Consider the following 21,023-nt stretch of genomic DNA (forward strand, 5'->3'; position numbering starts at 1 on the left):
AATTGTGGCAGACGCAGGATCCCAGGTCTACAAGAGAAGCGCTAAAGAAAGCATAATTATCTTGTTCCTGGTCTCTGAGAAGCTTTCGGCACCTGTCTTCCGCGGATACAGCCTCGTTATCTTGAGACTCAATGCCCCGAGGAGCCTGGGCTGTCCAGAGCGCGCCTGACTGAAAATGTATTCACTGGGCCCGGGCTATGTTTATTTGCACCTCGCAAATCCCTTCGGGCGCCCCCGGAGGCGAGAAGAGTGTTACGGACCAGTGCCGCCCCGCCCCCCGCGCCCCCGATTTACTTTGTGTTTTCATGTGTGTTTGTGCAAACATGAGTGTACCTGACCTGACGCTAGCTGAAGGCAGAAGACAGCGTCAGATCTCCTGGAATCGCAGCTACAGATGGCTGTGAACCACACGTGAGTACTGGGAGTCGAGCGCAAGTCTTTTTTTCTTTTCTTTTCTTTTTTTTTTTTTTTTTTTTTTGGTTTTTTTGAGACAGGGTTTCTCTGTGTAGCTTTGGAGCCTATCCTGGCACTCGCTCTGGAGACCAGGCTGGCCTTGAACTCACAGAGATCCGCCTGCCTCTGCCTCCCAGTGCTGGGATTAAAGGCGTGCGCCACCAACGCCCAGCTTCGAACCCAAGTCTTGTGAAAGAACAGACAGGCGACCTGGAGAGATGGCTCAGAGGTTAAGATCCCTGGCTGCTCTTCCAGAGGTCCTGAGTTCAATTCCCAGCAATCTCATGGTGGCTCACAACCATCCGTTATGAGATCTGGTGCCCTCTTCTGGCACGCAGACTACATGCAGGCAGAACACTGTTCTATAATTAAATCTTCTAAAAAAGAGAGAGAGAGAAAAGAAAAAGGAACAGCAAAACCACAGAGCCGACTCCCAACTCTCTAGCCAGGGCAGGGTCTTAGTATTGAGAGACCCACGCGTGTCTCAGTGAACGCCCAACCTAACCGCCGGCCGTATCAAACGGAATACCTCTTACTTTTTCCAGTGCCTGGATACACTAGACTAGCGCTCTACCGCTGAGCCACACTCTGAAAAGTTTTTTTTTATTTTAGTTGGATGCGGGGTGCTTGAGGGGTATAGGACTGTGCACCCACATGTAGAGGCTGGAGGAGCATGTAGCTTTCCATTTGTTTGTTTGATTTTTTTTTCTCTTTTCTTTTAAGATAGGCAAGATAGGTTATTTACCAAAGTACTTTGGCTATGCTATCTAGCCCGCAAGATTCCAGGGTCTGCTTTCCATGCCCACAAGGCTAGTATTACATGCACACAGAAAAGCTGAACTTTAAACAGGAGCTGGAAGTCCAGCGGTGGTGGCACACGCCTTTAATCCCAGCACTCGGGAGGCAGAGGCAGGCGGATCTCTGTGAGTTCGAGACCAGCCTGGTCTACAAGAACGAGTTCCAGGACAGCGTCCAAAGCCACACAGAGAAACCCTGTCTTGAGAGAAAAAAAGAAAAAGAAAAAAAACAGTGGAAAAAAGGATAAATACAGCGCTGGGATTACAGGCATGCACCACCACCAACCGTCCAGATTTTTTTTTTTTCATGACACGAGACACACTCAGACAGACATACCAGAATTCCACTCTCAGGAGTCATCAGAGCCACTAAAACAGAAAGTAAGGTGGTGGGTGCCAGGGGCTGGGGGTTGTGATCCGCATTAGTATCAGATGCAGACTTCCTGTGGGAGGGTAGGAGGGCGGGGACCACAGCCCGGCCCTGTGAATGTGTGCCAGGCCATTGGTGAAAATGAGGGTTAAGTGTATTTATACAATTGTAAATAAGTGAGTGAATGGAGCGATGAGAGGGCATAGAGAACCAGGTGTGATTTCAGATCCAAAGGCTGTGTATCATATGTAGCTCAGGAGCTGCAGGTGACCCCCATGGCCGGTCACTGTACAGGAAACAGTAAGCTGTCCTCAAAGACAGCCTGTGACACTGGGGAGACTGCTGCTCAGCCAAGGCAGGAGAAAAATGGGGAACCATGGAATGTGCCTGGCAGGCAAAGCTCTAGGCTGTGTTTCTCCGTCTGACAATATTTATCTCTGGTACTTCTCAGCACTTCCCCAGATATCTTGCCGTCTGAGAATAGGGTTAACTTGATGTGTTTCATCTCCAACCCCCACTAGACTAGAAGTCAAGACCTAGTGTCCCCAGGTACCCAGCATGACAACCCACAGTGTCCATCTGTTCATTGAACCAGTGACTACAAAAGAATGAATTCTTCCCACATTTGCTGTGGTTGTACAACTACAGTTGGTGCTGAATAACCAGAGCAAGGTAACACCTTCCTTCTGTCTGGCCTTGAACTCACATCCACCCTGCCTGGCCTCCTGAGTGGGCAAGATGACAGACCTGTGGGTAATTATACATGACTTTTTTCTTTTTTTTTCAATGTAGGCTGATCTGAACATGATCCCTGTAGAGCTGCTAGGAACCCTGTGCATACCACTCCCACTGTAGCCACATTTATGATTGTGAAAAGCACAGGCAGAGGAGAGAGCAATACAGTGCCTCCAGAATGAGTTTTTACTTTTCTTTTTTTGTTTTCCAGGGAAGAGATTGGAATCCAGGGATTTGTGCAGACCAGGCTGGCACTCACCACTCACCCATGCCCCTAGGCGTGGAGACTCCAGGGGAGAGTCTCAGCAAGGGCAAGGGATATGGAGAATGTACCAGGAAGCCCTGCCAGTAGATCCTTAGTTGCTTACCAAAGAGAAATAAAAACACACTGCTACCCAAGAACTTAAATATTAGTTCTCATCAGCATTAATCACAGGAATCAAATTTTAAACACGTGTACATGAATGGTACATGGTCCACACACCATTGTCTTATTCAGTCCTAAACAAAAAAAAAAGCTGTGACACATGCCACCACCCTTTATTATTTATGTATCTTTTTAGGTATGATATGAGTGTTTTGTCTGCATGTGTGCCTGCAGGCCACAAGAGGGCATCAGATCTCATTACAGATGGTTGTGAGTCACCTGTGGTTGCCAGGAATTGAACTGAGGACCTCTGCAAGAGCAGCCAGTGCTCCAACCCCATGCTACCACCCTTTAATACAATTCCTTATGTTGTGGTAATCCCCAAACATAAAACCATTTTTGTTGCTACTCTCTAACTGTAATTTTGCTACTGTTTTGCTTGTTGTGGCCTCTGCCATCTGTACTGGGATTAAAGGAGTATGCCACCATGTGTAGCTAATTTTGGTACTGTTATTAATTGTAATGTGAATATGGTCTTAGGCAACCCCTATGAAAGGGTCATTCGATTCCTGAAGGGGCGGGGCCAGAGGCTGAGACCCACTGGTCTGGAGGGATCTGGAAAACACAATGCTCAGTGAGTGAACTATCAGAAGGCCAGAGTATAGAGTGGAAATGTCCAGAACTGGCAGTGCAGGTTCACTTCACCGTGGCTGGGGAGGGATGACAGCTCATGGGGCAAGGGCTTATTCTGGCATAAAAGAATGTTTTTGGTCCTGTAGTGGTGGTGTTTTACTTCATTAATCCCAGCACTCAGGAGGCAGAGGCCGGCAGAGCCTAGTCTATAGAGTGAGTGCCAGGTTGGTTCTAAAACTACACAGAGAAACCCTGTCTGGGAAAGAAAAAGAAAAATGTCCTAGAATTGGTGCTGATAATAAAGCTGGTGTGTGAAACACAGCAGATGTGGTTATGTGGTTGGGGTACCAGTAGTTGGTACTGGCCTAGAGTCCCCAGGGAGGTGCTGGGGCGCGTCTGGGAGGAAGACGCCCTCTCTAGTATATGCAAGGAATTTTGATAGGTATTTGTGGTGCTATTGCAGCTGAGGGCCTCATAAGTGCTAATCAGCTCTCACCACTCAAAACGTGGTACAAGGACCATGGGGTGATCATTGTGACAGGCCATGGAGAGAGCATGGCAGGGGCGGCATGATGAAGATAACAGTTGGAGGTATCTACAGAGTTTACGGTTCAAGGAGCCACACAAGGATAGTGGTTTTTTTGGGTCCTGTGAGGAAACTTAAAACTGTTGGGAGTGTGCACTGCTAAAGTATCCAGAACCCCAGAGCAGGCCAGAAAGCCAAGAGGGAGCTGGAGCCTTCATGGATTCCTGTGAGCGGTGGTGTTCAGTAGGAAGTGATTACGTATTTAAGTTGTGGGTGGGCTCCACCCAAGTTCTCCAGCTGCAAGCAAAGTGCCCTTTGCAGGTTGGAAGGTGGACCCCCTTGGGACAGTACTAACCTTGGCCACTAGGTGGGGCACAGCAGGCGCAATGGGGCAGCTCAGCCCCGCCCCGCCCCACCCCACCCCACAGCTCTGCAGACCCCTGGATCTGGTATCTTTCTCAAACAGGAATTTAAGCTCTCATCTGCTTCTTGAAAGCTCTCAGCCTCTTGAATTCTCACTCACACCCCTTTTTCTGAACCAGCCTCTTTCCTAATTCCAAGAGGGCATGCAGTGGGCATTCAACTGTGCACATGGGACCACATAGGATGGTGTGGTGGGGGAGGTCCTGCGGCACCTTTTGGTCAAGAGCTTATTAAGTTCCTCCACTATGTTCAGCTCTAGGGGTCTGTCCCCACCCCCACTCCCCCTGCTGGCTCCGGAAGGGGGCGGGCAGCAGACGCCCCCAGGAGCCCTGTCAGGGAGCTCTGGTTGCTGGGTAACAGGGTGGCGGGTGTGCAGCTGTGCCAGGCGTGGGTGACTTCGTGTTGTGCACAAGCTGCTGCAGACAGCCCCCTTCCAGGGCCTCAGAGGGTCCTAGGCCAAACCCGTGTATATCAGCAGGCTGCCTCAGTTTTCCCAGGATGTAACTGAGAACCTTGGGGACCATACCAGTGGAGGTAGGACATGGGAACCAATCAGACAGACACCAGGGCAGGTTTTTTTTTTTTTTAAAAAAAGGAGGGGGCTTCTTTAATTAAATACAAGGGTGAGAGGCCAGGCGGAATGGAGGAGGGGTGCCTCCCCCCAAAAAAGAACAAATCTCTTAGAACGCTTGTCCTGCCTGAGCCGCAGACACTACCCCTCAATGGTTAGACCCAAGTTCCAGTGACCAACCAGAACCTGAAGTTAGGAGAAGGGTAAGGATACCAAGAAAGCTCTGCTTGCTTATGGAGTTTTCTCCCAAGGTCCTGGGACCACAGACCTTTCCCCTGTTTGCAGGAAGGGCAGGGGACCAGCAGGAGCTGGGATGAAGCAAGATACATCCAGAAGACACAAAAGAATGGGGCCTCAACTCCCACCCCACCCCACCAACTAAGGCATCTCATTTCTGTGGCCAAAGAGAAGGGGCGGATGGAAGTACCTGGGAGGGCAGCTGGCCTAGGACCCTCCGAGCCCAGCTCCAGAAGGGAGGCCTCCCTCCAGGTAGGCTCAGGTAAAGGTGGTGGCACCCAAAGCCTCCCTCATTGGATGATGGAAGATTCTGGAACAAATGGGGTTGCCAGAAACCTCCTACAGCCAATATGGGGCAGCCCAACTTTCTCTGGGCCCCCAAATCCTTGAGGGGGGTCCCTAGTTGCCTTTCAAGAAGGGGAACTCCAAGCCACAGCAAGAAGCAGACCCCAAGACAGACTGTTCCGGGAGAGACCTCCCCATCCTACCCTCTAACACTTATACCCCTGAGGACGGCGGCCACACAAAGGGACCCCCGAAACAAGGAACTGGAGCCTGAAAAAATAGTCTATTCCACCCCCCCAAAAAAAACCAAAAAAACCAAGCCATCCCAGAAGACCCAGGAGCTGAGCCCCCTGCTTCCAGTCCTGGAGTCCCAAGACCACCTCTGCAGACACTCAGGAGTGTGGAGGACATGAAGGCAGGGCAGAGCCCCACTTCCCTAGGCTGATGACCACACAGGTCCTATAGAAGATTGTCTGAGACGCAATGCCCCAAAGGCCAAACTCAGGGACCCTCAGCCCACTGGTGTGGGGAGGCAGGGCCCCAGGCATTAGATACCCGCTGTCTCTCTCACACACACACACACCCAGATGGGGGAACAGGCCCCCATGCCAATAGTCAGAGAGGACAATAAATAATTTGTTTCCCACCCGCCCAGCACCGCACCCCAAAGTGAGTGGTGATGCTCTATGAGGGGACCCCCACACACTCCGCCTGTGCCCCCTAACCCTAAATTCTCCTGAAAACTGCAGCGTCTCCTATATTTCCAGGGCTGGGGCTGTGGGGTGGCCCTTATTGAGGGCAGAACCTGTGGACACCTGAGATTTGAGTACCCATGTTGGGGGGGGGGGATCAGCCAAGCTGCACCCCCCGTTTCCCTGAACTTCCGCCAATGGCTTTCAGTGGGGTGGGGACAGGCCGGGGCCCACGGGAAGCCCCGGTAACCTATGGCTCTATGTACCTGTGTCCCAACCTGGAGGAGTGACTAGGGGCTGAAGATTAAGGAGCAGGACTGTGGCTTCGTGCCCAATGCCACCCAGGAGGGAAGGCAGAAGGTGGCAGAAGGGGACATGTAGGACCTGCCAACTGCCCGCTTGGGGGTCCCTACAGAGGGGATGGGACAATCATGGCTATTTACAGACAGAAACAGAGGCCACCTTCTGGGGCCCCCAGTGACCCAAGTCCATTCTCAGTCCCCTGACGCTTCCTTGATGTGGGCTGGGACTCCAGGACACGGGCTCTCCAGAGGGCAGATGTGTCCCTTAATGGAAATCCCTGCAGAGGCCTAGTAAGCAGGACACTCTCAGGGTGGACAGACCAGGGCTCTACAAGCCGGCAGGAGCTGGGCTAGGGACAGGGCTTGGTGCAGGACTGCCAGCCAGGCTGCAGGGCAGTGAGTCGCTGGGAGAGGCGCTTCGGGCACCAGGTCGTCGTAGTAGTTCCGGACGGAAGCCAGGGTGGCGTCGGGCGTGCTTGGTCAGGTGGTCACTGCGGGTGAAGCGCTTGGTACACAGGGGACAGGGAAACCGCTTCTCGCCTGTGTGCGTCCGGTGGTGGCGGGCCAGCTCATCAGAACGGGCAAATTTCTTGTCACAGCCAGGCCAGTCACAGGCAAAGGGCCGTTCACCTGCACAAAAGACAGAGTGGTGAGTGGGCAAAGACAGGGTTTCCTATAAATCCCAAGGCTGCCACCCACCTATAGGAGCTGCCCTAATTACACAGGGTATCCAGCAACTTAGCTAAAGATGGCCTGATTATCTTGCTTCCAACCCTGCACTAGAATGAAGGGCATAGACCACTGAACCTGGCTTCCGTGGTGCTGAGGACAGAAACCAGGGCTTCTGCATGCTAGAGGAGCACTCTGCCCACTGAGCTACATGCCTAGCCAGTCCTCACAGGTCTGCGGAGGCAGAGTCTTGCTATATAGTCCCAGATAGCCTAGAACTACCTAAAGGCAATCTTGTCTCAACCTCCCAAGTGTTGGGGCTATAGGAGCAGGCCACCATGTCTGAGGTGAACTATGTCCATTTCTGCTCATCCTAAGGAAAGGTCCTCATTATGTCTTAGTCCCTTTCTTCCAAATAGCCATGGGGAGGCATTTTCCAGGTCCTTGGACACAAGGATATGGGACAGGCTCTCCCCTATACCCTGGGCCATCTGCAGTTTTGAATAATCAGGCCATGCTAGTTACAGTCTGGGTTTCTGAAGCTGGGGATAGCACAACACTCTTGTGCCCCAGCAGAGGTAGGAAAGGCCACGCTGTAATCCCAAACTTAGTTTAAATTCAACCGCTGGTGCAGAGAGCTGACTGCCAGAGGCGTGGTCTCTGGGGCAGAGCCAGTCAGGCACAGCAGTTGCCTTTGGGGCTGGGAGGAGCCACCACTAGGCAACTTCCTCCATAGACCACTCCCACCACCCTGGTGGCCTCGCAGACCCAACCTAGGACCCATCAGACATAACTAGCCCCATCCAAGCTCTTGGGTTCCCTAGAGACACCCACAACACCAGACTTTGCCATGTGATTTAGCATCTTCCTGGGAGGGCCTCCAATGACCAAGAAGAGCCCAGTGAATTCACCCAGGACCCCAGTATCTTGGACTTGGTCTGGCTGGCCTTAGGCTCTAGTTCTGGAGACAGGGCCCATGTGCTATGGGTACCCAAAAGCCTGGAATTCTAATGCCTAAGGGTTGGAGTGCGTGCATAGAGTGTGGACCTGAAGCCCCTGTAACACTCTGCTTGCACAGAGTAGCGAGTAGGCAGGAGGCAGAACCAGCCCCTTGTGACCGGGAGCCCTAACCTCTGTGAAGTCACATCAGTTCAAGCATGAAGTCACCTGGTGTGGTCCCAGGTTAATCCACTGAGGAACAGGTACTCAGAAAATAGCCCAGGGGCCCTCCAGACAGGATTCATGTAAGTGAGGGAAGGAAGTGTAAAGGCGACCAGAAAGGGGAACAGATACTAGGCAAGACTGAAGGCAGGGTGACCTGGTGTCGTCTTTACAGTAAGCAGCTCATGGGATCCCAGGAGAGAGAGTGAGGAAGGGGAGGGGAAGTGGGTGGGTCCAGGGCTAGGCGGGGCACAGCCAACACCGCCCAGGAAGCCACCAGAAAAAAAAATCTCCATCCGGCCCCCTGCAAACCACACCCAAGTGCCCCCCACCATGGGGGTGCAGAGGCCAGGAAACTACTTCTGGGGCCCTCATGCGCCAATTTAGCATGACATCTAGGCAACCTGAGACCCCAGGAAGTCTGCGACCCTAGGCTGTAAAGGAAGGGAGAAAGGATCAGTGTTTCTAGACGGCAGCCAGCAGCCCTAATAATTTCTAAAGTGTCCCCTAAATGATGCAAAATGTCCGGTCACAATAAGAATGTTTTTCAGCGGGCCCAAGCGCCCCAAAACAGCCCCAGAAAGGATTCCTCCCCTACCCCAGCTCGACCTCCGCACCCAAGGGGCTCAATCTGAAGGGAAGAGGTGCTTGGTTATAAGGCAAGGTTCCTAGCTTTGGAACAGATCCCAAGTGACAGAACTATGTCCTATGTCCGTCCAAGAGAGCCATGTAATCCTGTCGCCATTTTGCGGGACAGAGGACGGGGGGAGGGGATGAAAGAAAAGGGGACACCCCCTAGCATGTAATCAGCTTATTTCCCCTTTCGGGGCCTCCTGGCGGGGCTGGTTCCCGCCTCTCGCCCCCTAGTTCCACTTAGCCAGGAGCAGGTTGCAGTGAAGGCGATCGCTGCCAGCGCCAGCCCGCTGGGGACGCAGCTGCTGCACGTAGCTCGGCGGTGGTAAGCCGGAGACATCGGCAGCCCCAACCGGCCTTGCTCACATGGTCCTAGCTCCTGCCACGGGAGAGAGAGAGGCTCGGGCCAGGGTCGCTTTGCTGAGCAGGGAGCCTCCCAGTTCCCGCCCCACGCTTGGGGGTTGGGGAGCGCACGTGTGCACACCGGTGGCGGCGCTTAACCCAACCCCCGCAACGTCGGGTGTACACTTGCCAAATGCCTGGCCTGGCTGTGCTACGTGCTACGGTATCACAATCTACCTAGGGGGCTGGGAGATGGAGTTAACCTGGGGGAGGTTGCAGTCCCCTACAGCTCTGGGCTACCTGACTGAAGGCAGGAGGAGGATTAGGTGGGTGGGGATCACGCAGGAAGGGCCCTGTGGGCGTGGCTGTGGACTTGACCCTCTGACTCAGGCGGGGCTGGGGTGAGCTGGGGACAACACCAGAGCCTTATGTGCTTTGTAGCCTCTAAAACATGGAGGCTGTGACATCCTGTAAACTTGCTCCAGGAGAGGAATGGCCAGCAGAGGGGGACCTGAAGGTGCAGTTTCCATCAGGCCAGGCCTCACCCTGCTGAGTTCCACCTCAGGGGGAGGCTTGGACTGCTGTATAGGGCTGGCCAACCTCCACCCTGGCTGGAAGTCAATGATGAAGTCCAAACCTTGGCTCTGTGGGCTGCCTGCTACCCCTTCCCTACTGGGCATTACCCCAGGAGAGGGCTGCCCCGAACTGTGGTCTCCCAGTGTATTTGTCCCTCCCTAATGCCCAGCTGTGAGCTGAGTTCCCAGCTAAATTCCTAAAATTTCACAGCCTGAGTCTGGCATGCTGTGGGTGCCTAATGATTACCTGTGGGAGAGCCTACAGGTCTGGATGAAGGAGCATGAACCAGGACAGGCAGGGCTGCCCATTTACAGAAGCGAGAGGCAGTGGGCTAGTGAAATGTCTCTTGCCACCAGGCAGACCTTACCCCAACCTGAGTTGGATTCCCAGGACCCACATGGTAGGAGTGAACCAACTCTCCAAGTCCTCCTCCAACGTTCACAAATGCACTGTGGCGCACATGGCCATACACACAAGTACACAGTAAATTTAAAAAAATCATTAAGCCAGGCAGTGGTGGCGCACACCTTTAGTCCCAGCACTCAGGAGGCAGAGGCAGGCAGATCTCTGTGAGTTCGAGACCAGGCTGGTCTATAGAGCAAGTTCCAGGACAACCTCCAAAGCCACAGAGAAACCCTGTCTCAAAAAAAAAAAAAACAAAAACAAACAAACAAAAAAAGGGCAGCATGGCCCTATTACCACCCCCCCCCCTTCTCCTTCCCAAAGAGCCTGACTGTCTGGCTATGCCCCACCTCTCAGGAGTTCTTGAGACTGGGGAGTAAGGACAACACTCTGAAACTTCCCAGGACAGACACCAACCCACCCCTCCAAAGGGTAGCCAGGCCTCTGGCTGGTATCATTTGCCAACTCCCATCCCATCTGGGTTACTTTTATCAGAAGCCTGGGTGGAGGTGTGATTATCACCCAACCTAGTGGCTGGTATGCCCTGAAGAAGAAGCTGAATGGGGTATCAGTCCTCAAAGGCCACCTGAACCCCACAGGGCCTGACCCTTCCCCCTTTTCTACAGAGCTTCAAATCACACTGACCTGCAGGTGACCAGGTTTCTTCCCATCCCAGGCCCCAATTTCCCCACCTGTCTCTCCTCCTGGAAATAGCTTCAGAAAAAAGCTTCAGAAAAGCTAGGGGTGGCCCTGGCTTCCCTGCACCCACCCCCTTAGACACTGCCCCACTCTCCTATCCCACCTAATCCTCCTCTATAAAGAGATTTCCCGATAAGCCCAAGCCTGCCTGTGAGACACCCCCACCCTCTAGCCCTCAAAATCCCAGCCCTAGGACCAGCCTGCTGTTCCCTCTGCAGCCACACTGTTCCCGGCCCCGCCCTGCTACACAGGCCTAAGCAAATCTGCCCTTCTCCACCTTCCAACTTCATATTTAGTGGGCACAGGGTCGGAGGACGTCCACAGTGACTCTGGGCAGTCCCAGTAACCACATACACTAACATTTCTTCAAATTTATATAATCTTTTAATTATTGTATGCATATAGGAGTGTGTGCTCCACGGTATGTGGGGAGGTCAGGGGCAATGAGTGCTCTCCTTCTGCGTCCACTGGACTCTGGGGTGCATCAGGCTATCATTGGCAGTCAAAACCCCCATTACCCTAACCCAGACCCTAACATTTCTCAGACCTAAGTAAACAGAATTTCCAGATAATACTAGAGGTGACCCTGAGGCCCTTTAGGAGATACTGGGTGACTAGGAACATGTGTGGCTATCCCAATTAAGGGGAACCCATGGACACCTTACTGAGAACCTCCTGGTCCCACAGGGGTGAGACCCTGCCTGGATGAATAGTCAGGCTACTCCCAGGTCCCTGGGTTCCATCTACAGGGACCCGATCAATGACCCCCCCCACCTCACCCCACTCCAGAGGCCTAGGGAGAAAGGATGCCAGAGATGGGGGGGGCTTGGTGAGCAGAACCAGCAGCCAGCCTCTCCTCCCACCCCCGCCTCAAGGCTGGCTCTCTTGCAGTATCCATGGCAACAGAGTCAACATCTCCCACAGCCTCTAAAGTACTTCCCCACCCCAAGCAGGGGCTGGGGCAACGGTAGTGCTCAGGGGTGCCAAGATCTGCCTACAGCCTCTAGGCCCTTGGATGGGGATGTCCTGTAACCCCCTAGATCTCTACACCCCCAAGTACAGTGGAATGGACATAATGGGGCTGCAAGGTGGCCCTTTACCCTGCTCTATCTATGCCTCAGAAAACTAAATGGATCCATAAGCAGGCAGGAGTGGGTGAGTGGAGACAGCTCTCTCCCAATGAACAGCCTTAGGGCATGGCTCTGCAGGGTACCAGATCTATCCCTGGTCTGCACTAGAGATGAGTCCCACTGACCCTGGGATGCCTGTGCCACCTTCCCCTGCAGTGTGCAATAACCAAATCCCCTTCCAACCAAGAGGTGGCTCTTGCTTCTTCTAATCCTAGCCTTCGGGAGAAACTGAAGCAGGAGGATTGCATCTAGTTCCAAAGCCAGTCTGGGCTATAGAGTGAGAACTTGTCTCAAAAAATGAGGCTTTTAAATTAACTATATGGTTCCAGGCATGGTCGCACACACCTTTAATCTCAGCCTTTGGGAGGCAGGGGCAGGTGGATCTCTGAGTTGGAGGCCAACCTGGTCTACAAAATTCCAGGACAGCCGGGAGAGATAGACAGGGACATATATATATATATATATATATATATATATATATATATATATATTCGTTTAAATTCACTATATAGCAGCACTCAAGTCTATGTGATCTCCAGACACCCCAAAACCGACATTAAGATGCCTGGATTCAATGTGGTTCCCCTGGCCCCACAAATGGTTATTATGAGGGGAGTTTGGGGATATGGTACCCAGTTTCCCATGGTGGTGGTGGTAGACTATGACACAGGATTTAGTGAAGGGCTTCACACCCTCCCCACTACAAAGAACTGCCTGTAGTCAACCCTAGACTTGGACTTCACCTTGGGCCTCAGATTCTCTGGCATGCCAGGTCACCCATCCCTCCAAGCATAGGGGCAGCTTGCAGCCATTGACAGAAAGACAATAGAATCGTCTCTTGATGCCCTAGGGGGTGGGGGAATATGCTGGATTCCTCTTTTACAGACCGGCAGAAGTCAAGTTCTGAGAACTAGGTAGAATACAGGGTCGGAAGGTGTGGATGGATCCAGGTGCAGCCCTGGCTACAGTAGGCTCCCATTACTGTACTGGCAAACTCACTTGGTGTGAGCCAGGACACCCTGGGCTCTAGTCTGTAGCAAAGAGATCTTTCCCAAGTGTCACAAAAACAAACAACAACAAAAATGTACATTGCAATCCCTGTGATCCCCTCAAATGTTCTGTAGAGATAACTGTGTAGCAACAGAGAATACAGAGTTGCCTGCCCCAAGCTCTGTTCATCTGGGCACCAACACAGAGCAGCCCCTAGACCTCAGGCGCTAAAGACAATAACTGAGGAAGACAAAATGAGTGGAGGCACCATCCATATGCCCACCCGCTGGTTCATCAGACTCCAAAGATGGTGCCTCCACCCCCTTACCTGCCCTGAATATGCCTGGGGCCACCCACACAATTATGGAGGCTGTCCTAAACTCTCCCCCAGTGTGACCACGATGAGAGCCCTCTTTCGGTGCCCTGTTGCCCATAGGAAGAGTGGGACATGTTGTATCTTTTATATAGACAGGAGATCGCAGACCAAAAGCAGGAACGTTAGGGAAACGACAGAGGCAGGTCCCCTATCCCAGGGAAGCTGCAAAGCTGGTTGGTGGTTACACCATCGCTGCAGGGGTGGATTTTCAAATCCTAATGCACATTCCCAGCTAAAACGAATAAACCCTTGGAGCGACCAGGACAGGAAGCAAAAGGTTTCCCCCAGCCAATCCCGAAGGACTGTACTTCCCAGAAACCCTGGTGTGGCTAAGTCTCGCTGCCCACCTTGGACTTTGTGCAGATCCATCACAGGTGTGTGGAGTGCGCAAACACAGGGGGTGAGAGGGGATTTCAATCCCATTGGATTGGAGACCCAAGCCCCTAACTCCAAGTCCAGGTCGTGGCCTCCCTCCATCATGTTTAAGTACACAGAATAGAAAGAGAAATATGCGGGACGGCCACCTCCTCACCACCATCACCACCCCCTGGCACCGCGCCAGAGACTTCGTCGCCCTCCGGAGGGAATCCGCACAGCTACCCCGGAGGCGGTGACCCGGATCCTCCCACCCTCTTCACAGATAAGGACACTGAGGCTGGGGGTAGGGCCGAAGAAGAACTACGGAACCGGATGTTCTGACCACCAAGCGCCAAGAGACCACGAGCGCACAGAAACAGGACAGGAACACGAAGCGGGACTGAAGGGGTGGGAAGCAGGGGAACACGATCGCGCGTGGTGGACTCGCCATGCCGGGGTGGACCCCGAACAGCCTGCAGTCCTAGCCCGCAGGAGAAAGCTGAAGCAGGAGAAAGCTGCCGCTTAGGCCACCAGGGCCGCCCTCCGCGCGCCGCCGGACCGCGTGGCCGCCACGCCCCCGCGCGCGCCCCACCCACCATGTCCCCGCCTTCCCGGCCGGCGGGGCGGCCGAGGCCCGGGCGCGCCCCCTCCCCGCCCCCCACGCGCCACGCAGTTTCGGGGTTCCCAGTGAGGTGGGGGAAGAGGGTCCCCGAGACCTCTCCAACGCGCCCCCTGCACCCCCCGGGGTTACCTGTGTGCGTCCGCAGGTGTGACTTGAGGTGCGAAGACTTGTAATAGGCTTTGGCGCAGCCTGGGAAGGGACAGCGGTGGCTCTTGGCAGCGCCGGGGGCGCGGCCCGAAGACGGCGACGAAGCTGCCGAGGAAGAGGAGACCGGAGAGGTGCCCCCCGCGGTGCTGGCTGCGGTGGCGGCTCCGGGCCCGCCTCGCAGATCCGCCAGAATGGTGGCGGCCAGCAGGTGGGGCGCAGCGCTGGCGCCCCCCGGTCCCGGAGCGGTGGCTGGCGGTGGCGGAGCCCCAGGGGTCCCCGGCGGCGTGGCCTCGCGGCGCGTAGAGCGCACATCCAGGCCGGCAGTGGGGCCGGCGCCCTCGGGGCCGGGTCGCCCGCGATGCACTACGGCTCCAGAGGAGATGGCCATGAGGACGTCGGCGGCGAAGTAATCCACGCACGCCACGGCCGCCGACATGCCGGGCAAGGACGCGCGGGCGCGGGACCGGCGGCGGGGGAGAAGCGGAGGCGGCGGGAGCTGCGCCCGTCCGGCCGGCGGCGGCTGCTGGAGTGCGGGAGGCGGAGGAGGAGAGGGAGGAGGGGAAGGAGGAGGAGGCCCCGGCGCGCCGCCGCCGCCCGCGCTCAGCCCCGCCCCGCCCCGCCTGACGCGCCCTGACGCACCGGAGCCCGCGGGGGCGGCCGCGGTCCGCCCCGCCCGGAGGACGCCCCCTCGGGGCTCAATGGCCACGCCCTCCCTCCCATCGCGGGCACGCCCCCTCCTGCCGCGCCCTCCACTGCCCGAGAGTCGCGCGCCCCCGCCGGCGGGCGGGCGGAGCTCACTCCGCCAGCTGCAGTCCTCCCCGACTTCCACACTCTTGGGCACCCACAGACCACTCGGCGTCCCCTAGCACCCTGGATCGTGCCCTCTCCAGGGAAGAACAAGTCAAACGGAGGGAAGCCCTGCCCTCGGCCGGCATGAACTACCCCCACCACTGGTGCCCTTCCCGGATCGCCACCTCCGAACGCGCTGGGAGTTACGCCCACTCGGCGACACGCCCACACGCCCTACCCCAGCCTCGGATGTCCCACCTCCTACCCCAGTGCGCGCCACGCCTCCTCCGGGTGCGCGCTCCATCTCCCGGGCGCGCCCACTACGCTGTGCGGGGCGCGCAGACGCCGGGAGGCCTCCCCCTCTCCAGCCAGTCCCCCCCCTCCACACACACACACATACACAGACACAAGCACTGGGGCGCGCCCCTGTCCGCGGTGGGGAGGGGAGGGGAGGGGAGGGGAGGGCTGGGATCAGCACGTGGCCAGGGTGGGAGTGCGGAAACGCGCGTCCCCGCCCCCAGGCCACGTGCGCGACCCTTCCCCCTTTCCTAGCCCTGGCGCCCGGCAATAATCCTACAGTCCTGACTCCCCGTCTCCGGGGTCCCCAATGTCATGCTTGTCTTGGGGGTGAAGTATTCCGGCAGTGGACCTTAGGAATGTAGGGTGCCCTCCGCCCAGCCTGGCCGAGCGAGTCTGTAGAGTTCATCTTTGCGCACCGGGGTTCGGGAATCACTAAGCCTGTGGATAATCGGAATGGCAAAAATGAGCGGGGCTGCAATGAAAAGGCCTGGCTCAGTCACCCACTCGAAGCTAGGGACACCGGAGTTCTGGACGTTCCTTTCCTTCCTCGGCTGGGACCCTTGAGACTGGAGCAGGGAAACTGAGGCTAATAGAGCAATTGGAAACTCCCATGGATGCTACAACCAAGTTGTGAAATGATGGTACCCTAAATGCCCCTGGCCCCAGGCGCCGGTTGCGCGGAAGTAGGCGACCAGACTCCCGCCCCTTCCTAACTCCCGCCGGGTTGAGGAGGCCGTGCAGTGGCCCACGTGGCCTCCAGGGGGCGAAGCGCGCCAGCCAACAGCAGTCAAGCCAAGGCTCGCTCTCGTTCTCAGGCAGAGGCTAGAATGGTGGCAGTGATCCCTACCCTGGTGCCATCTCTACCCTCCCACTGCATCTCCTGCTGACTTGGTCAGGTTCTGCCTCTCTGCCCTCGGGTCGGCCATATTTCTCTAGGCCCCAGTGTACTTGGTGGTGAAACCCATGTCACTCAACAGCACAAGTTGGATACTCTGGGGTCCCAAGAAACACTCTGGCTGGACAGAAGTGGGACAGGAGAACACACCCACCCTCCTTCTCCAGGTTTGCACTCCCACAGAACCATGCGGGTCCTGAACCAGCTTCTGTGTCTTCTAAAGGGGAGGGGTGGCATCCCTGTAGGAATCTGTTGCCGTTCCTTCGCACCCGTGCACCCACCCTCTGCATCCCTACGCACGCACGCATACACACACACACCAGAAGAGAGGAGCCATGGACAGTTCTTTGTTGAGAACTGCATCAGAATGAAAGAAGGGCAACCCCTTGGCTCAAGAGGTCACACCCCACAGCCCTATAGTCGTAAGAAGGGTTGCACCGCCACCAGGTGGTGCCACTTAGCATATTCCAACCATATCATTAGACCTGTTTGTGTCCTGAGGGCCTAAGCCTCTGAGAGGGAACCATCTGTAACCTGTACCTGCTATCATATGGAGCCCCCACCCCCACCCCATTTGGGTGTTCATATACAGCTCCTACATACTATCCTCATATACCAGCCCAGCCACTTGCAGGCCAGGCTGACACTGTTGAACCATGGAAGCTGCTGCTAACCCATGAAGGACCACCTAAAGAACAGCTGCCCTGACTTACAGATGGTATGGTCAAGGCCGGAACCCTGTGCACACTGTTTTGATGCTGAGGATTCTGGGAAACTACCCAGCTTGCCCCCACAAATTCTGACCAGTGAGAGTCGCCTTTCTCCTGTGACAGTACCCCTGGGGCTCAGGTACCAATCCTTGCTAGTTCCATGGGTGAGTTTTATTTCCAGACAGGATCAAGGTAAATGACAGGTCTGAGCTACCATGACTATCCAACATTTGGCTATATTATTTCAGGTCTTTTTTTGAGATAGGATTTCTCTGTGTCATCCTGGCTGTCCTGGAACCCAGTGTCGACTGGGCTAGCCTCAAACTCACAAGAGATCCACTTGCCTCTGTCTTGGAAGTGCTGCACTTAAGGTGTGACCACCACACCTGGGCCCAAAGGTGAGCTATTAAGGACTTTATTGAGAGCTCTGGGTTCCATTCTGAGGGACAGGGATCCCAGAGGCCTGTCATCTTCCCGAGACTCACTATGTGCCTGGTTTTTGCCTGTTCTGAGCTCTGCCCTAGGGAAAGCTACTCAGACTTGGGTCAGGTAGGACAGAAACTACAGCCCCATTTCACTGTTGCTTCCAAGCCATGTGGCTAAGGTGGTTGACACCAAATGCTCCAGAGCTCAGACAGGCTGTTTCTTAGGGACAGTGACTCTAAGATTGGCTTGAACTATGGCAGCATCCAACACAAATTGAAGGCTGGACAGACCTACACCAGACATTTTTGTTTGTTTGATTCGATAGTTGTTTGTTTTTAATCTTAGCACTTCCAAGGTGGAGGCAGGAAAATCAGAAAATTATTCTTGGCTATATAATGAGTCCAGGCCAGTCTGGATTGTTTAAAATCCCAGCACTGAGGCTAGGAGGTGGTGGTACACACCTTTAATCCCAGTACTAGAAAGGCAAGTGAATCTTTGTAAATTCAAGGCCAGCCTAGGCTAATTCTAGGACAGTCGGGGCTACACAGACAAACCCTATCTTGAAAAACCAATAAGAGGCTGGGCAGTGGTGGTGCAGGCCTTTAATCCCAGCACTAGGGAGACAGAGGCAGTCAGATCTCTGTGAGTTCAAGGCCAACCTGTTCTACAGAGTGAGTTCCAGGATAGGCTCCAAAAGCTATACAGAGAAACCCGGTCTCAAAAAACAAGATAAAATCCCAGCACTTAAAAACAACCCTATTACCTATTACGATTAAAGTCTCTTTATTCAAAAAGACACCAGGGCAAAGCACAGGCCAGAGCTAGGTTATAGAACCCAGCAAGCGCGGCCAGAACAAAAGGGGCCCGGGTCCCCACGTGCAGCCCCTTAAGAAGCTCCCGTACGTCACCCCGGCTTTCCTTCACCACGCCCTTATGGGCGAGTCCCGGGTCCACCTGGTACCTGTCCCAGGACTCTTGGGTGGGGCTAGGGTGTCTCCCTACAAAAAGCTGGGCGTTGGTGGCACATGCCTTTAATCCCAGCACTTGGGAGGCAGAGGCAGGTGGATCTCCGTGAGTTCGAGGCTAGCCTGGTCTCCAGAGCGAGTGCCAGATTAGGCTCCAAAGCTACAGAGAAACCTTGTCTCAAAAAATCAAAAAAAAAAAAAAAATCTGACTAAATCAGTGTGCATGTCAGCCATGCAATCAGTATCCACTGTGGGCCCCTTAGCCAAAGAGGCAGCATGCCCACCATGTCCTTGTCCCCACTGTATATCTAGGTAAAGGAGGTAACTGTTTTATAGAGACCTGTACCAGGTCCAAAGACAAGATGGTTTCAGGAGGAATCTGAACCCTAAGGCAGGCAGCCATTCTTACCCTTAGCTGGGCCCACAGTCTGTGAGGCCTCAAGACTGGAGAGGACAGAATGACCTGAAGGTGCAGGGTGGGAAGGCCCATGTAACCGAGCAGCTCTGATCTTGTCCCCTTAAGTCTTTGGGTGCCATACTATGCCTAGTCACTTGGCTGGAGGTAAGTCATATAGGGAACGTGAGCTGACCTTATGGCTTGTGACCATGTATTGGACTGGGAAACCACTACAACCAGGATGTGAAACAGTGTGGCGAAGAGATTCACAGAATGGACAGCTAAAGTTGGCCCTGATCCCAGGAGGGAGGGCATCCTGGCCACAAGTTATAGCTAAGGTGGGGGTGCGGTGCTTCCTGGAGCTAATAATGGCCTCTGGGAAAAGGGGTGTATGTAAAAAGGAACCCAGGGGAAACAAGACCCTCAGAAGTAGGAGCTGGGGTCATTGTCCAGTCCAAGGTCCCCAGGGCTCCCCATTGGCTGCCATGCTCTGCATCTTGCAGGAAATGCACAGGCAGAGAACACACGCAGGGGGACCCACTCCACAGATACCTGTGGTTGCTGCTGACAAGAGGCACAGAGTTCACACTGTGTGGATCAAACCGGAGTGAACATGGCACCCATGACTGAGCCACAAGTACTCATTCGCTATCAGAGTATCCAGCAGAAAGAGCCAAAGGGAGGTTAGATCACTTCATCCTGTATTTAAGATAACAGTTTCATCATAATTTTATCTGTGTGAGCAATTTGCATTCATTTGTTTGCTTTTGCTGCCCTTCACTGAGGGACTCTGGGAGGGGGGGAACTGCATCCTTGACCACACCCCTAGCCCTTCAAGGATTAGTAGGATGAAAGGAATTCATTTGAAGTTCATGAGAAAAAAGGATTCCCAAGGTTCCTGCAACTTGGGGTAACAGTGTAGAAGAGACCTCAGTCTTTGCAATGAATACAGCGAGGCAAGGGTAGAGGCATAGAGTCCTCCTATAAACTGTGGAAGGAGACTGGGCCAGGCAAATCGCTGGGAGTTTGAAACCAAGGTCTACAGAGCAAGTTCCAGGACAGTCCGGGAAACACAGTGAGTTTTAGGCTAGCCTTCATTAGCGAAGACTCTCTCAAATTGTCAAAACATGAACTTTTTAAAAAGTACAGCTTTAAAATGACCATGAAGTCATCAGGACATGGTGACGCACACCTGTAACCTCTATACTCCTCAGGCAGAATCAGAAGCCCTGCCTCAGAAAACAGCAGAAAAAAAAAGCAGGGTGGGAGGAGCCTGAGGGTCTGTCATGGTTCAGAATACTTGCTGCTCCAAACACCTTTAATCCCAGCACTCGGGAGGCAGAGGCAGGCGGATCTCTAGGAGTTCGAGACCAGCCTGGTCTATAAGAGGTAGTTCCAGGACAGCCTCCAAAGCCACAGAGAAACCCTGGGTGTGTGTGGGGGGGGGTGATACTTGCTGCTCTTGCAGAGGATCCAAGTTTGATTCCCAGCACCCATATGGAGTGGTTCACAACCACCTGTGACTTCAGGGAACCTGAGATCTTCTTGCCTCCCTGGACACCTGAACTCAGGTGGCACACAGACCTGCCTATAGGCCAAGCACCCACACTTAAATGATCCTGCAGATGCACCTGTGTGTGTGTGCACCTGTATGAGTGTGAACACCTGTGTGTGTGTGCACCTGTGTATGTGTGCAGATGTATGAGTGTGAGCACCTGTGTGTGTGCACCTGTATATGAGTGTGAACACCTGTGTATGTGTGTGCACCTGTGTATGAGTGTGAGCACCTGTGTGTGTGTACCTGTGTATGAGTGTGAGCACCTGTGTATGAGTATGTTCACCTGTATATGATGTGATCACCTATGTATCTGTGTGCACCTATGTATGAGTGTGAGCGCCTGTGTATGAGTGTGAACACCTGTGTGTGTGCACCTGTGTATGAGTGTGAACACCTGTGTGTGTGCACCTGTGTATGAATGTGTGTGCCTGTGTGCAGGAGCTCAGGTCCAGAGGCATCAGATGCCCTGGAGCTGGAGTGACAGGAAC

General features: G+C 54.3%; 1 protein-coding gene and 1 long non-coding RNA gene across 4 annotated transcripts; one reads left to right on the forward strand and one right to left on the reverse strand.

Moving 5' to 3' along the window:
• Window positions 1-11: 11 nt before the first annotated feature.
• On the forward strand, window positions 12-2,763 carry LOC113836175. Of its 3 annotated transcripts, none has more exons than XR_003486150.2 (2): window positions 12-411; window positions 2,142-2,763. It is a non-coding gene; the product is annotated as an uncharacterized LOC113836175 (long non-coding RNA). The 3 variants fall into 3 exon arrangements; XR_004770307.1 differs by having other exon boundaries at window positions 19-411; window positions 2,567-2,763; XR_004770308.1 differs by lacking the exon at window positions 12-411 and having other exon boundaries at window positions 1,439-2,373; window positions 2,567-2,763.
• A 2,110-nt stretch (window positions 2,764-4,873) lies between these two features.
• Window positions 4,874-15,052, reverse strand: Klf16 (Kruppel like factor 16). Its single transcript, XM_027419334.2, has 2 exons — window positions 14,478-15,052; window positions 4,874-7,021 (listed from the first exon to the last, which is right to left on the reverse strand). Exons 1-2 carry the CDS (start codon window positions 14,929-14,931, stop codon window positions 6,720-6,722), a joined length of 756 nt encoding a protein of 251 aa, XP_027275135.1. The 5' UTR covers window positions 14,932-15,052; the 3' UTR covers window positions 4,874-6,719.
• Between the last annotated feature and the right edge of the window lie 5,971 nt (window positions 15,053-21,023).

This window comes from Cricetulus griseus, chromosome 5 (genome assembly GCF_003668045.3).
Source record: "Cricetulus griseus strain 17A/GY chromosome 5, alternate assembly CriGri-PICRH-1.0, whole genome shotgun sequence".
Taxonomy (NCBI): domain Eukaryota; kingdom Metazoa; phylum Chordata; class Mammalia; order Rodentia; family Cricetidae; genus Cricetulus; species Cricetulus griseus.

Excerpts from the sequence above, each read along its gene's own strand:
- Klf16 (XM_027419334.2), bottom strand. The coding sequence starts at position 14,931 with ATGTCGGCGGCCGTGGCGTGCGTGGATTACTTCGCCGCCGACGTCCTC. Across the intron at positions 7,022-14,477 it reads ACACCTGCGGACGCACACAG|GTGAACGGCCCTTTGCCTGT; the intron begins GTAACCCCGGGG and ends TCTTTTGTGCAG.